At 36.5% G+C, this 17,793-nt stretch overlaps 1 protein-coding gene across 6 annotated transcripts in view; it reads left to right on the top strand.

Moving 5' to 3' along the window:
* The window catches only part of LOC107660320 (discs large homolog 1-like protein), a 124,314-nt gene that overhangs the window by 8,530 nt on the left and 97,991 nt on the right, over positions 1-17,793 (top strand). For 4 of the 6 annotated variants that reach the window (XM_016449605.1, XM_016449606.1, XM_016449607.1 and 1 more), the window contains exon 3: positions 7,396-7,562. In XM_016449605.1, the coding sequence (XP_016305091.1) occupies positions 7,396-7,562 (167 nt within the window). Of the gene's footprint in view, positions 1-7,395; positions 7,563-10,457; positions 10,530-17,793 lie in introns of all 6 variants that reach the window. The other 2 variants (XM_016449603.1, XM_016449604.1) reach the window with 1 other exon arrangement.

Consider the following 17,793-nt stretch of genomic DNA (forward strand, 5'->3'; position numbering starts at 1 on the left):
TCTGTGTTAACGGGCATTTACAGACTTCATATTTTCACATAAATGACATTTTGGAAAATGATTGCATTTCAACACAGTTTGTGTAAGTCCAGAACAGAGATGAGTTGCAATAAGACAAAAAACTGCCGGTTGCCGATTGCGTAAGTTCCAGGGGCAGCTCCTTAAGTTCGGCCATCTTACACACACGTGACTGACCGCTCGCTCGCACCAACAGGAGGAGGGTCCAAGATACCTTGAAGGACCTATCTGAGAGGTAAGACTCAAAGCACATGAGCGCGGTTCCTGAGATGCCTTTTGCCAATAAGGTTGACAGGAGGATCTGTTCCAGCAAGATAAGTATTAAAGATTTGGAATCCGCTCTTGCCAGTCTTAGGGCTTCAACAACTGAGAGCAAGGCAGTCTCGGTTGAATGCCTTTCTCACATAGAACAACCTCCTTGACAGCAATCAGTCTGGTTTCAGAAGTGGACAGGGACTTGGTTGAAATTACCATATTGTCTGATGCAGCTTGTGTTTTCTGATGGTTCTGAACAGTGAACTGACCTGGTTAGATTGATATAGGACACGTTTGGCCTGATATTATAAAGATTTTGTGTAAAACAAGACACCTGTATTAACAGTGGGTTTGATGTGTCATTGTAGTACTATTAAAATAGGCAGAGATTAAAAGAGCTCCATTTTTATCATGCACATTGTGTACTCGCAGAGCATGGACGGGGTCACTGAACTGACATGAATAAACAGAATCCCTCATAATGACACTGGTATTATATTAAGGGCAAAGTAGAGCATTTAGTTTCAACCTCTTAATAGCTAATTCTCAAACAATGATTAAAACTCTGTGTACCTCACTCAGAATGTCATGCTTATTAGTAATTTGCTTCAGTCATAACTTCATCTGATGCCAGACTGATTTGCCTCAGGGACTAGATTAAATATCAAACTCATAAAGCTCCCTTTCTTTCATGTTGTGTCCTGGCTTTTTTGTTGTTGTCCATACTGCTTATATCTGCTAGAACAAACAGATGTAACGGTTTTGGAGTTAAAGACTTGATTTGAGAGATGCTTTTTAGCACATTTGAATAGGATTAGTTTTCCAGTGATGTTTGGGTTATTATTAATTATTAATAGAGGCCGTCTGCAGTTTCATGCACTGATTGGGATGGGATTGGAATTTCTGTGTCTGGTTGAGGCTTGTGGGAAATATACAGAAGGTAATGTTCTTTGGATATTTGCATCACAAAACTCATTCAAATGAACAATTTATATATGTGATTATAATAATTACATTATAGATAGATAGATTTCTCACAGATTTTCCCTGGTAGTTAGTTAGAAAACAGTATGTGCTTTGCCCTTTAATGTGATGTTTTCTTCACACAACGTTTGATTTGCAGTTAAAGTTGCAGTGTACATTTGTGAAATAAAAATTCATCAGACTTCTTCAGGGAAAAATCGTATTTGACTATGTCCATAGATTCAGTTCTGTAATTATTACTATTAGGAACTGATTTAAGACACATAGAAGATGCAACTCAACCAAGTGTAAATGCACCTGATGCTACATCTGCATGCTGAAAATTTACTCCTTGTATATCAGAATACAGAAATTTGGAAAGCCCCACCATCCAAACCTAAGGGAAAGCCATGGATAGAGCAAACTGTAATTGCCACATGAGGTGATGAGAGAACTTTTGATGTTAATGATTAACATCATTATGAAAAATAATTCTCATTATATTTCTATAGCACAGGAACAGTAGATCAGATTTATGTCCGTTTGCAGAGACTGAATTATGTGGCCAAGTGTAAATGGAATGCATGTGTACCATGTTTAAATACCCCCGAGTGATTGTTAGCAAAAATACAAAATGCGTCAATTATATTTGTTCAGCATAACTGTACATAAATGATTTGCTTGCAAATAGAGGGTCTTTCACCATCTGCTTCCTGATGTGCTTCAAAGAGATTTACAAATGAAATTATGAATTATTTTGCTCAGATAATGCAGCTGACTCAGCTAGAGTGCTGTGTAAACGTACAATCTTATATAATGCATTTTTAATTAGTTTGATGCATGATGATTCAGCACTTGTAAAATCTGAATGCTGTCATTTGGACCTTTGATTTATGTGTCCCAGATTGTTTTCAATAAGATAGCATAGTTTGTTCTATTTTTTTCCTACATTTGGACAGGTTGGTTGCAAATTTGAAGCTGCTCTTGACATTTTGCGTTCTACCATTCTTTGTCATTTTATTTTTCTTAACACTTTAAAGACTTTTCACATAACCAGCAGTTACCCGCTATCAGATGTCACTACATGTTATAAACAAGACATGCTTTGGAATAATGTCAGTCACTGGCACACACATAGAAATGTCAGTTTCTTATTGTTTGATGTTTCAATTTCCAGGTAGTCAGAGACAGAAAAAGACCTGTGATCAGTGATCACTTTAATGGTTTTTCACAAAAAACAAAACAAAACAAAAAAACAAACAAACAATATTTTCGATAAGGTGAACTGAAAGCCCCTTGCATTTCACCTGAATAACACCAGTCTTTAGTTTTCAGTAAACAGACTCAGTATTTGTTTTCCTTTTTTGTTGTTTTATTTTGAGAGTACTTGCTTGACTGAGAGGTCAGTCAGATGTTAAATGGTTGGATTCTGTGATGACCTGTAGCTTCTCTAAGGCTTACAGGGGCACTGACAAGTGAAAGAACAGCGATTAATCTCAAGAAATAAATCCTGTATTAGTTTACCCAATCAGAAATTTTGTGTCCATGGGACAAAATTTTTATTTTATTTTTGGCCAACCTTAAAGGTGGCGTATGCTGTTTCTGTGCTACTAGTGTTTTCACACACTCTTTGCAATTGCTGATCACTTTAATGGTTTTTCACAAAAAACAAAACAAAACAAAAAAACAAACAATATTTTCGATAAGGTGAACAGAAAGCCCCTTGCATTTCACCTGAATAACACCAGTCTTTAGTTTTCAGTAAACAGACTCAGTATTTGTTTTCCTTTTTTGTTGTTTTATTTTGAGAGTACTTGCTTGACTGAGAGGTCAGTCAGATGTTAAATGGTTGGATTCTGTGATGACCTGTAGCTTCTCTAAGGCTTACAGGGGCACTGACAAGTGAAAGAACAGCGATTAATCTCAAGAAATAAATCCTGTATTAGTTTACCCAATCAGAAATTTTGTGTCCATGGGACAAAATTTTTATTTTATTTTTGGCCAACCTTAAAGGTGGTGTATGCTGTTTCTGTGCTACTAGTGTTTTCAAACACTCTTTGCAATTGCCCCTATTGTGCTTCATGGGTCTATAAAAGTAAAAGCATGTCTCGATAGGTAAAAGTAAGCTACTTTCAATAAAAGGTCCAACATATTAGAAAAACTTTTAATTTGAAGTCAGGCTGTCAAAATGGCTGAAAAACTAAATTAGATTTTTTTACTTAAATATTATCAAAATTCGAATTTTATTCGAATTTAAAATGCATAATTTCAGTTAGGGTGAAGAAAAGCTTTTGGCTTCTCTCCTGAGGCCACAAGAGGGTGCATCGAGCAAAATATTATTAATGCACGTTTATTCAAAGCATAAGATAACATGACTATCTGTGAAAAAAGGTACATAATGTTTAAAATAATGTTTATAAACCAATTATAATTAAGTTGCTTAAACAACTATAAAGAAAACAGCATCATGTATGTATGCATAGTTTAATACAAAGGGCCGAAAGCCAATCACACAGAGTACATTTTTCATTTAAAAACATGAGATGCAGTGGGATGGGGAAAAAACCCGCCATAAAGTCTCGAGATATGTTTTTTAAAAGTTGAACTTACATTAATTTTACATGGCTTTATAAACATGCGGCTCTTTTGTGCGAAACGCGAGTGCAACAGTGATAGATGTCCCTCTAGAAAATGCGCGAAATATACATTCTGTGTGAATGGCTTGGTTTCAGTTTTGACGTAAACAAGATCTTCTCTGCATTGATGTTCTCTTTTCCCGCAATATTTGTAATGAACACCGCAGCAGCTCCGCGTCACAAATAAATGTGGTTTCACCTGGCAGAATTAGCCTATAGGCAGCGTCCGTGTTCATGGTGTTGCTCACATTAATACACCATTTCCCCGTAGTTCAAAAGCGCATTAAATCATATTCATATTATTAAATTGCATCTAAAATAATTGTATATTTTGTAAGAAAAAGACAAGTTACCTCTCAAACATACTTATCTTAATTTTATGTTCCTTTAGTAGCCTACGATTACATTATTTTTTACAGTGCACTGCTCAGTTTAAATAGCCTGTTCTCCGTGCCATTCAGCGTGACCACCATACCCCTGTGATATTACTATGCCAAGCACATTTTGTTTTACGTGGATATGGAACGCGAAGTACAACATTTTAAATTAATTCGTTTTGGCTTGTTAGTAGCTTCTTATATTTTTTTTTCCTTGTTTTGTTCTGAGTTCTGTTCTACCGTTAAATTTAAAGTAGCATTTGTTGTGGCGTGAGGGGAACTAAAATAGCATGGTTTTCAATGTTTGGCTGACTGTATTTTATTATGACAATGAACAGGCTGCATCGTTGAGTTAGTAATGCTTAACTGCGCGAGTGAGACGCCGGCACGATCACTTGTTTTTTTGTTTCTTTTTCCTTATAAAAGTGGAAACAACTTGCACCGTGTCTACACTGAACGCGAGCGGCGTGGCAACTGTCACGTCCGGTGTAGACAAGGTGTTACTATACTCCTTCGTTTGTGGTCATATGAGAGTAAGACATTATTCAAAACTATTCTAAATATTCCTTTATTTGTGTACATTCACAATAAAAACAAAACATTGTGCTTTTGTAAAATAAAGGAAACAAACAGGATGCCACTTTCTCAAGAGTGCATCACAAAAATGAGCTGAAATTCTGCATTTAGGCTGCTAATTGTTGCACAGTTTTTTTTTCTTTTGTTTTGTGAATTTATTATTTAGAAAAATATATTTAGCATATAGGCCTATTTATTTATTTTATATATAGCTTTATAAAGTTTTCTCCTTTCGCAGGTGTGTGACCATGTGAATCCTCACGTTCTATAAAAAGAAATAAAATAACCGAAATTAACATTTCCTCTAAAAGTTAATCAGAAAAATAATGATAGGCTAATACAACTGCACCTATTTATGAATAATGCTTGATGATCAAGTATCTAAATAGTCTATAACAAAGTACAAAAAAAAAACTCATGACACTTGTTAAAAATAATTTTATGCAGGCCTATACGATTTAATATTAGGCTATATAATAAAGTTTTGTTTCAAATGGATGAAGAACAGGCTACTAGCCTATATAATTTACGCAATAGGTGAAATTAAGTATGGAAACATCTCAAGGGCGATTTTTTTTTTTGCGATACACAAACTTACGCGACAATTCGTTTTTTTAGGGATGACGTCATCACGCACACCATTTTATAGGTAAAAGGCCAGTTGGATGGAAACAGGCTGTAGACTGCAAATTTTTTTTTTTTAAGCATTTTCTCTTTGTCAATAACAAAACGGCGCAAAAACTGGATGGACACTTGGCTACTGATAAGGCTGCCTCCTTAACGCACACCTAAAATTTGTGGATTTTAATTTTAATTCGACGAATATTCGAAATTCGAATTTGTTTTTGACAGCCCTAATTTGAAGTTTAGATTGCCCGTTGAGAAGAAATGCTGCAAGTTTGTCGTATGAAACCCAAACATTCCATCAAATTCCTTAATCTTGTAAAAACTGCCAATGTTTACCCTTGTTTTACCCCATTGTCTATCTCTGTGTATTTTGGCAAGTCTTCGAATTTTGGCTTGCACTTCTGTAACGGTATCTTCATTTCTTTTTCCACACTGGCTAAACACTGTCTGGCTTAGGCTGGACAATAGCATGCGCCAAATTCTCGCCATTGGGTGCGTGGAGTTATGCAGATACATATGTTGACAGGCAGGTAAGATATTCTATCATTGCATTCGGACCGAACATTAGACGAAGAATTTATGGTCCTGAGACTACCACAGAAGCTATTGCTATCCAGGTTGTGAAGAGACTTTCAACCAGTATAACAAAAAATGTTTATGAAATACATTACATACCCTAACTTTACATAAAACATGCTAGATCTAAATTATTAATGTTCATAGGACAGATGCTCACTAGTGGGAGCCCAGTTACAAGCCTGCAATGTTTTTTCAGAGGGACTGTGAAGTGACTGGACTCCGAATTTCAAAGGGAAACCAGAGATGAGGGAATCACTCCCACCAGCGTGCATTATAAAAATATTTATTCTCATTGCTGTGTAGCTTCAAGTGATCCAGTATGTATTTTCAGACCTGTTACCCAATCTCTGCCATGCAGAGAAGAACTATATCCCTCTTCTATTTTCTCTCTCGGCTGAGTGTCGAACAGCATAGCCAACCACAGCACACCATTCTCTCAAACAGTTATTTCCCCTCTACTTGTGGAAGAGACTAGTTCCCTAATTTATTTTAAACTGCACATATGCCTTTTGTGTCGATTGCTACTCTCTGTTTGATTTTTAAAGTGGCGTGAGCTTCTGTCTTTTCTGCCATGTACATACATAAATATGAACTATGTTTACTCATGACTGGGTGGTCGTTTTCAAATAAACACTATAAATGTTCATAATAAAACGTTTCTGTGTGGTCCATCTGTTGTTTTTGTTGAAAGCATGCTTGCTGACCCTTGTATCATTATGATTGTAACCCGATGAATGTTGTAACAGCTGTGAACGACCTTTAAATCTCCCATGACCTCTAGCTTCAGACTACATTCTTGTTTGTAATCTTTAAACCGATGTTCACACTAAAATGTGTATTTATAGATACATGCCATTGGCTACTAAATCACATCAGTAAAGAGACCCTGATCATTAATGAACAAGCATTCACAAGATTTTAATCTGCACAATTAATGTGTCCTTGAATGACCTTTAAAACAAAAAAAAAAAGAAAAGAAGATATTTGGACACTTAAGACACAATTAAAAATGTAAGAAAGTTTTTTTTTGGGCACTTTCCGGTTGTCAAATGTTAGTGAAACATATTCATAGTTAATATGATGAACTATACTATGAACTTGAGAGGAAATAACTTCATGGATCCACTAAAAAATCACAGTGGTATTGGCTGTTTAGAATTAATAGCATGAATAATAATAGCATCAATATAAAATTGATATGAAATAGTTTTGGCAGTGAAATTCATACATTTACATGTAGCATAAGTATAAATATTTTGTGGGGCCACTGTATCTTGCTTTTCATGAATAACGTTTTTTTAGTAAGCTCTCTCAGATATGGGTATTACAGAAAAAAAGGAAATAAATCTTTTCTCTTTTAATAGATATCCAGGAATTTTACGAAGTGACCTTATTGGATAATCAGAGATGTGGGGAATCAGTGAAAGTGCCCGATGCAATACCCCCAGTGAACCTGTGGGATTTCTCCAGCATTCAGAGCACAACGGTGACTTCAGACACCCTGCCCAGCCTTAGCACCAGCAGCATAGAGGTAAGTGTGCTTCAATTTCAAATCATCTGAATTGGATGAAATTAGATTTTTTTTATTTTTTTTAGGTCAGATTGATGCTGTTTTAAAAATGTTGTATGTAATTCGATGTCTGCAAACATTTCTAGCATTTCACAAACATCTCAGTGTAAAAACATTTTAATGTTTTTAAAGAAATTCAGAAAATGGCATGCTGCTTGCTTTTCACAAGTCATGAAACAAGTCATGCCACAACATGATCATTTAATTAGATAGTATTCAGATTGCAAAGCAACAACCAAACATGGCCTATGGTTGACTGACATGTTTATTGGGGATTAATGGCAATCTTAATCTTCATTTGTAACTGTTATGAATTTGAAATGGGCAGATGCTTTTGCTGTCACACTCGCTATATAATCATCAGTTAGGCTTTCTGAGAATTTGACATCCTGCTTTGCATGCTATCACAATTATCATTGATATTGAAATTCTGTAATCCATTTTAAAAGGGTCTACTGGAAAATGTTTACAGAATGACACTTTCAAAGAAACTGTCAGAAAAGAGACACTGTCTTCCTGGATTCAGGGAGAGCATATTGGTCTCAGTAGCTGTGCGTGACACTGTTGAAAACAAATACAACGAATGGGTCGTTATGCTCCGTGGCTGTAACTGCAGTCTCTGTGTATGCTGTCTGTGCACTTGAATATTTTAGTAGCAGATGTTCTCTTTCCAGAGATGCAGAGGAAGAGAATACTGTACTTATGCAGAATATCCTGAAATAAGCAATTTTCAGTCAGTCAGTGACCTCTTAAAAGCATAACAAGATAGATAATTTGTGACAGAATTGCTGCATTAACTCATTTTAAGTAACTAAACTAAACAAGCAGTAAAAATCAATTTTTTTTAAATGTAGGAGTGGATGTACAGAGACTTTCAGACTTTTGCTGCTTGATGTTGCTTAAAGTGTTATGAAAACTATTTCATCACCGGTCATTTCTCACCACAGTTATGAAAAACGTTGAAAAAAGTGGACGTGGTATGCTGCGAATGAGCGAGGAGAAGAGAACACAACAGTTGTCTTTTCCACTCAGTTTTATTTCGCTTTCAGTTAAAAGTATAAAAGGTTCTCACAAATGCGTAATGCACGCAACAAAATGAACAAACATATTATACATGGCTTTGTAAGCTCACAATTCAGTACACAATTACAGATAATTTTATATCTGTAATTTAATGGTAAATGGCAAATATCACTAGTAAACAGAATTTTTTGTTATTTTGCATTTCTAATGAAACTGCAGTTTTATGCAATTATGCACAAAGTGTGAAAATATTAAGTGTATAACATATTTCTTTTTATACAATGTAATTGTGTTTTTAGGAAACATGCTAGCCGTGAAACTAGCTTTATAGCCGTAAATTTATATTCCAAAAATGTTTCAAGTGTTATTCCACCACAAAATGCTTTGAAACACTGTAATGACAGAATTCTCTTGTGATGTATGTTCATTATTGTACATTGGTAGTAGACAAAATATTGACAGTAAGAAATACACAGGACCAAAAGTGCCCATAGTTGAAGAAACACTCCTGTATGACTGAATGTTTGTTATGGAATTGTAGTTTACTCACAAGACATAAGCTTTGGAATTCTAAGGTAACTCCAGAAGTTATTAATTTTTTTAATTTGTACTAAAGTTTACTAAACGTTTTGCCCTACTATAACATCTAACATAATTGTAAACAAACTAAATAAATAAAATATTTACAAAGAACACTTCTTTATTAGGTTTTACATGGAGCAAAGATGAAAACAAAATGCCATCGAATCTTTTCTGAAGACTGTCAGAACCTTTAGAGGTACATTCATATAATTAATTAATTAATATATTAATTTGTATAATTCCCATAGCACTCTTAAAACCTCCCAGCTTTCCGCTATTTCACACAAAACAAAACTACTCTGCGTGCTGTGCACACATGAGACGGTTACTTAAAACTGTGCTTTATGCTGGACGGTATTTATTTATCCTGAATTGTTCAAATCGCAGTAATCAATTACAGTTTTAATGATAATTAAAATATGAAATGGTAATACTAACCGTGGGGAATTTTTTCATGATTTATCGTCAAACCGGTAATCGTTTTATCCCTACTGTGATACAACAGAATTTAACTTTAAAATTACATTAAATTTCCTGTTAGATCGATTACAGTTTTTCCCTGTATGAAAACATTCAAACAGCAGTTAGACTTAGATGAGTAAACCGTGTTGATGCAGTATGTATGTTTGTAGCTGGACCAGTCTGTTTTTGGAAGGCAGTTGTCACAATACCACCACCTGCCTGCAGTGTGTAGAGATGTACAACATGAACAGCCACTTTTGAATATATTTATAAAAGAACAGATTATTCTGTTTTTAGCAAAGCAGTATTGGCTCCACACATTAGCTAAGTTTGAAAGAGGACCTTTACCGATCGACTAATATCCCACTAACAACATGACATTTTCAGAATGACCTGTGTCACAAGACAAAATGTTGTTAATTTTTCTGTGGGTGAGTTAGTCACTAAGCTGATCTGATTCTATAAACTGGTAAACCTTTATAACACTACAGCTTGGAAATCTGAGCCCTGAAGAATTGACTTGGAATGATCTGTCATACCATTAATACAATAATCACTTATTCAGATTTATTCTCATTTGTCTTCCACTGTAACTTACAGTACTTACTAATATTTTGTTTTATACAAACAAAATATTAGTTGTTGCTTTTTTCAGGCTTTTGAACTTCATAATAGTGAAATATAGGTCAATTTAAATAAACTTGCACCTCTGCTGTGTGTTTTAATGTCCTCAATGTTCAATCTTTTCCTTCTTGTTTCTTTCTGTGTTAATAAAATGGCCACTCTCAGGACTCTCCCCTCCTAAATGAAATCCTTCATGTGCTCGCTAAAGCGAAATCCTCCCCCAGTGAGCTGGACCAAGTAAGTATCATCCCGGCACGGGTCTGGTGGGTTGGGCATCCCCCATGGCCGCATGTCTGGGCCGCTCATTTCCTCCTACCCCATTCCCCAAGCCTCGTTGATGGGGATTACTCCAAGAATAGAGGGACTCGTGTGTCATTGCGCTCCATTCATTTAGGCTTGCCTTATGGGTCTGCTGTGGACGAATGTCACAGCATTGTTGGTGGGAAATCAAGTTTTGGTGGCCAAGCTGTGGGTGGCATTTTCACAATTCTGAAACTTTATTCAAAATGTGTTAGCCGCATTAAAATCATAATCTCTGGAATGTGACATTTATTTCTGAATATGATCAGCCGGATACAGCTGATAACTTTTTATAATTTGTGGAATTGGACTTTAAAATATATTTAATATAATTGTGAAAATGTCAATTTGGTGTTTTAAGTTTAAAAATCTCCTTGTACCAATGTGTATTTAAAACTCTTATCCAAGGACTGTGTTTTTTATGCTGAATTTTGTGTATTTTGCTAGAGCCCGACCGATATATCGATATTATCGGCCGATATGAGCCTGTCGCCGATATATCGGTATCGGCGAATATGCTGCCGATATTGCCGATATGTCAGTGTAGTGTAGAGATGCGCGGATGAGCTCAAACTTCACCCGAGTCCGCTGCTTCAAATTATCCGCCCGCCACCTATATTTGATCGTCACATTACAGTGATTCTAATTCTTTGTTTTGCATGATGATATGATGAATGGATGGCTAATTTTTAACAGCAGATTCAGTGACGTTAGAGACTAGAGCTGATCTGCGCTTCACGGCACGCATCTGCGGCGCATTAAAGCTTGTGTTATGGCCACCGGAGCTGATCGTGGCCACTCAATGCTGGTGTTTACCGGCCGCACCGCGGCCCAGAACTTATGCTTATCACATCGGTCACATCACGTCGCGCCGCTTGCGTCCGGTGTAGAATAGAACCCAATATGTTGTCTACACCGGATTCAGTAAACTGATGCCTCGTTCTATTTATGATGTGCTGACAGAAGTTCAAATGATTTTCAACGGTCGCTTTGTCCCGTTCTGTTGCGGCGCAGACACGGTGTGTCAGCATAGTTTGTCAGTACAGTCAGTAATGTAGCAGATTGAAAAGTTAGTATCTTTCTGCAGTCCAATTGAATAATAAAGTTTATTGTTAAATTGTTAAATACCCTGCCTCCATTACATAGGCCTATGTTTGTCACATCATTATAAGTGTTTGATCACCACATTTGAGTTATCATTGCAAAAAATGTGTTTATGTATATATATTTTGTTTATGTAGGCTATATACTGTATTCTATATACAGTACCAGTCAAAAGTTTGGACACACGAACAGGAAGTGTGTCCAAACTTTTGACTAAACTGTACTATAATATAGCCTACATATAAAGAATATCGGCCGATATATTGGTATCAGTCTTTTTTTACTCCCTCATATCGGTATCGGAATCGGCCCCCAAAAAACCCATATTGGTCGGGTTCTATATTTTGCATTGTTGACCTTTTGCATTTTGTGTAGAATGATTATACCTTGATGTCCTTGTCAAACTAAATTTCACTACTAGACCCATTTCACAAACTATGACAATTTTTTATTGCAATAATTAACATAGCAAAGTTTTTAATATTTTCTTTTTATAACACTGTACTTTTTGTATTCAACAGTGTAAAATTACTGGCAAAAAAGTAGTAAACACTAATATAGCTTCTAATAAAGCTGCTGAGCTAGTGACTGACATGTATCAGAAATGGAAAGAACTTTGTCAAGTATGTTTACACACACAAGGAATTTGTCTTGGTGACAGGAGCTTCAAGTGCAGAAAGAAGAACGGACATACTGCAGACAGACAGGAATTTAAGCGATTATATGAAATGAAATCTACCGTAATACTAATTTATAAAATAAAGAAAATAGACAATAAAAAGTCATAGAAATGCAATAGTGTATTTCTCTTTTACTGCTGGAGAAAATGGAAATGCAAAAGTAGTATTTGCAATGGTCTCCCATGTACCCCATATCTCCCATTACATGTTATTATGCAATAGTTCACTTTTATGTTCCAAACTTGGACTTGTGAAAAGGGTTCATTATGGAAAAACCCAGGTCACGGGAGATTGTGGGGAGTGTGGAAGCTAGGGCGGTGGAATAATGTCAGTTTAAAGCAGCACTATGTAACTTTTTCTGTGTTCAAAATGTGCAAAATGTATATAATGAGCGAGTACATCATGAATTCATCTTTCAAACCGCGTTTTTGTCTTATTCCGAATCACTTATAATAAGTACTTATATTTGGACTATTGTAGCCTGGTCGGGTCATCACCGCTGCGGAGTAACACATACCTGCGTGAATCGCCATAGACATAAACTTAGAGAAGTAGCTCCGGTTGGAATGTTCTTCCGTGGGATGTGTGCAGTTCTGTTTATTAACCGCTAGAGCGCCACAAGTTACATAATGCTGGTTTAAGGTTTTTAAAAACAGCTAATTCTTGTAAAACAAATCAGATAAAACTTAAAGGTGCATTATGGAGAATTTTCAGAATGTTTTTTATTGTAGACCTATACAAAAATAATCCCTCTCAGAGAGCCCCCAGCCAATAACGATGCACAGCACAGGACTTTATCGTGAAGTTATCATTTATTTTAACTCCTGAAACTCTGCTAATTTTTCCTGTCCCGACACAAAAACAATTGGCTTGTGTTGCTATTGCTTTATTGACTGCTATATGTAACTTGACAGATATAGGCATTGTAATTAAGTTTTTCTGATGACATGTAATAATTGTTTATTAGTGAGCTAGACTGAAGATGGCTAAACTGCGTGCAAATTACAGCCAGTCATCTAATTATTAGTGTAACTGTATTAAAAAATGCTATTTATGCATGATAAACATGATATTTTCGAAATGCCTCATCACTCATCATCCCGTAGGTAGTCTCGTGAGTCGGTTGGGCCATGTGTGTGCTAGTAACTGATATCACATCAGGGGCTGGGTGCGTGGCTTCTGACAGTGTTCTGCCAGTGAAGGAGTATGAGGTCTCTGCAGAACAAAAAAGGCGTTTCCCAGTTTTAAGACGTTTTCAAACGGGCATAGGCGTTTTTCAACTTCATTACCTGATTTGCTGAAATTGTCTGGGCAATTCCTGGAGAAACAGCGATTGCATGTATATAAATGTAAGTGGATTGCGGTAAACTACAAGATGTTTAATGTCTGTTTTAGTTTGATTTAGCTTTGTCATCAGTCACCAGTCATCATTGTGTCTATGGTCAATAAAATAATCCTATTGTTTAAAGTTTTCTGAGTCATTTCAGGTCACATTATCTTTATATTAATGCATGTTACAAGGTCAGTTAATTATCTGTAATAAATATAAATCTCATGCTCCAAAATACTATAATGTAAGATACACCAATGAAATCAAGTGCTGCTTTATGTGTTGTTGAATAAAAACAACTAACACTCATACAATACTAATGTTAATTATAAACAACCTGCATTATATACCAAGCTGAATTGATCTGTGGAAGGTTTTCGGCTTGAATGGTTCACAGGCAGAGCGCTGTGCTCTTCTAAAATTAAAAAGTGAAGTGACATGTGGCCAAGTATGGTGACCCATACTCGGAATTAGTGCTCTGCATTTAACCCATCCAAAGTGCACACACACAGCAGTGAACACACACACACCGTGAACACACACCCGGAGCAGTGGGCAGCCATTTATGCTGCGGCGCCCGGGGAGCAGTTGGGGGTTCGGTGCCTTGCTCAAGGGCACCTCAGTCGTGGTATTGAAGGTGGGAGAGAGCGCTGTACATTCACTCCCCCCACCTACAATCCCTGCCGGTACGAGACTCGAACCCGCAACCTTTGGGTTACGAGTCCGACTCTCTAACCATTAGGCCACGACTTCCTATTCTGTTGTCTTAAGTGTATTTTAATAGCTTTTATGATGAAGATTTACACTAAGAAAAGAAAATTTGACATGCAGCTGCGAGAGATTTTAATATAAATGAAATACGCACTCTTCTCACTCGCTGTTGCTCACATGTCATAGGTTGTGTTTTTCGCTATTCACTTATTTTTAAACACATCAACTATTATGAAACACCTGTAACTTATAGCACAAGGCAAAATGTTGTATAATTGTCCAAAAAACCCCAAAAAACTCTTAATCTATTCACAAAGAAAATGTATACATGAGTAAAATGTTACCATATGTCTATGCCTATGCACAGTTTTTGAATGCTTTTCCCCCAGTTTTACGGAAGTCCTGAAGGCATGCAGCATTATTTTTTTATTTATTGATTTCTCATGATCTAGGCATAACAAAATAGTTGCAATCACTAGAAAACAAGAAAGAAAAAATAATAATAATGCATGGCCTCTTTGGGCTTCCGTTCTTTTTTGATTGGTTTGTTAAAAAAAATCCTGGTTTAAAAAAGACCAATACTTGGGGAAACACAGCCCTCTTTTTTTCCAGAGACCTATAGTTGGGTATAGGGGCCAAGTTTGAATGTTGTGTTTGCAAACAACAATTGAACATTTCTAGTGCAACTTTAAATGCACAAAGCGAAACCACTCCCATTACAAGCAACAAAGCTAAGTGCCCTGTGTGTTGATGCAACACTCGCTTAGTTGTCAGACATCTTATACTTATGTTCAGTATGTTTTATAACAAAATATAATATTCTATTATACTGTTAACAAATACAATGTTTAAAATTGACTTTTGTGAATCTCAATATTGTATTTTTTAACCCAGAGACAATGAAGTTACTTTGGATGTTAAAATATGTTTAATGCATGTGTATTTTTGGACTTATGTAGTGATGTAGTTAACGTCAGTATTAATCTGGCAAGTCAGAGGAAATGTGGGCTGTGTCTAAGTACTTCGTATTTCCCCTGCCAAGTTCCGGCTCCAACATGAACACCAACACTAGAACTATTTTGTTAGAGACGAGATGTTTATTACCCAGTGTTCTTTTTGTTTCCTTTGATCCAAAAACCTTTATGCAACTGCAGCATGCACTAGTACAGAGGCTGCTTCTGAAGGGAAGGGCTAATCACTGTGCACATCAGATATTTATACACTGCATTTCAGGACAATCTACAGTATGAGCTATAAAGGCTGCTTTTACAACCGTCGGCTTAGTGTTAAAATGTGTGTGACTGATAGTGGGGCTGCATCTGCTGGGAACATGCTCGAGATCTGCCAAACACTTTCTCTGTGGGGTGTTTGAATTTCTCTCTCCTGTATGGGTTGTCACTTTCAAATCTTTACTTGTTAGTCTTTACAGGATGTGACACACTGTTGGGAATGAAATGATATTGCAATGTAATTTTATATGTAAATGAAATTGTAATTAACAGTAGCATGTTAAAGTTAAGGTAATTTTCTGAAGTTTTGATTATACTGAAATGTCTTCTCCATTTCAGCAATGCCATTAACCAGACAATGGTGACAGCTATGAAAAATGTTTGCACTTATATGAGTTATTACTCTTCCGAGATCCATTCAGATCCATACAACGTCATTATAACGTTTTATGCTTGCTAATGTGGTCTTTAACAAAGTATTAAAGTTAGATCTGGATCGCAGCACTGCATTGGCATGCAACATGCACTAGATGGCTTTTTCGATGTTATCTGGTGCTAATTAAGCTATAATTAAGATGTCACGGAGCACTGAATATTGTTATCTTTTTTAGACATCGCGAAAACCCGCCGTTCGGTTTTAGACATTGACCCTTTCAATTACCATTTTCCTGTCGTGGTTTAGTCTTTGCGCAGAATCCATAAATGCGGGCACGGACTTCCAGAAAGAGAGAGGTTGTCCCCAGCGCTTTAATTTAAACCGATTTGATGGTCGCAAAAAAGTAAAGACCATTTACTCTAAGTTTAATCTGTGAGCTGCTTGATGAAACTGCGCGAGAGCAAAGCGGCGTGGTGTTATTCAGCGCGCTCTCGTTTATGCGCTTCGGGATCATTTGAAGACGTGTGCATCTCTCTCTCTCTCCCCCTCTTTGTGAACTTCACTGACATGGCCAGCAAAGGAGAACATATACAAACACGTGGATGGCTCTTGTTTTACTCTCGGTCCTTAAGGAGTAGCTGTGAGCTCCGCATTTATGAATGGATTCAGCGTGATTCTCGTTAAAGAAGAGAGTTGCGAAATGACATGCTGAGAGGCATGAGGTCTCTGTCCGATATGAGAGAATGGACTGCATTTGTATTGTTACAACCAAGGTAAGCGCACAGATTAACGGTGATTTACTGCGACCATCTGAATGAAGGTATTTACCGCATTTTATTGTTGTTATTAATAATTCGGTTTATTGCTGCATACACACTATAATAGCCGTAGGCTACTTTGTTAATTACGTAGTTATGGCAGTTTTATGATCACAACTTGTCCTTGAGTACCCTCAAATGCATTAAATTTGAGACACTGGTACCAGCTTTCTGTGTTGCTGAAAGTCAATATATCTCTGCTCACAATAGAATACAATGTGGTAATGGTAGTATTTTGTCATTTAGTTTCTTTTGATGAGATGGTTGTTTAACCAACACTGTAATAAAATATTCAAGATTGTGGAGACAAAATTAAAAGTGAAAACCTATATTGATTGACCAGTATTCAGTGTCCCATGTAATTTCCCTGTATTTAACCGATTCTCAACATCACCTGTCTGGTTGTCTGGCTTTTCTTGGCACCTTATGGTTTGAGACCAAGTTTGAGGCTATGTGCTGTTTTTTAAACTCATTCCATCAAGAGTTTGTTTTATAGCATCCTCATATTTTTCAGCCTCAGTGCTCTGCTAAGGTTTTTTCTTTCTTTCTGCTAAGCAGAGGTACTAAGCCCATATGACCTAGAAGCAGCCTGCCAAGCCATGAGACTATTAGAGACATCACTTCTTCATTCTTCATTCCTAGTATCCTCATGTAGCAACGGATACTACTAATTCCAACAGTTTTAGGGATGTGCTGTATGACTGATTATACCACTGATGTGATGTCATGACACTTTCCTCCCATGTGGTTTCACTAGTTCAGTTCTTTTATTACAGTACTTGATGTTATTTATATCTCTTCATAGATGACTGAACACGCAATGCTATATTGCTAATTTTTTGCTGTTTTGTTTGAGTGAAAGAAAGTTAGCAGCAGGATGTCTGGACAACATCTGTCATTCTGTATGCAAGTCTTTTCCGCCCTGCTTTAGTGCTGTTTATCTCAAGGGCCTT

This window comes from Sinocyclocheilus anshuiensis, unplaced genomic scaffold (assembly GCF_001515605.1).
Source record: "Sinocyclocheilus anshuiensis isolate Anshui unplaced genomic scaffold, SAMN03320099.WGS_v1.1 scaffold1599, whole genome shotgun sequence".
NCBI lineage: Eukaryota > Metazoa > Chordata > Actinopteri > Cypriniformes > Cyprinidae > Sinocyclocheilus > Sinocyclocheilus anshuiensis.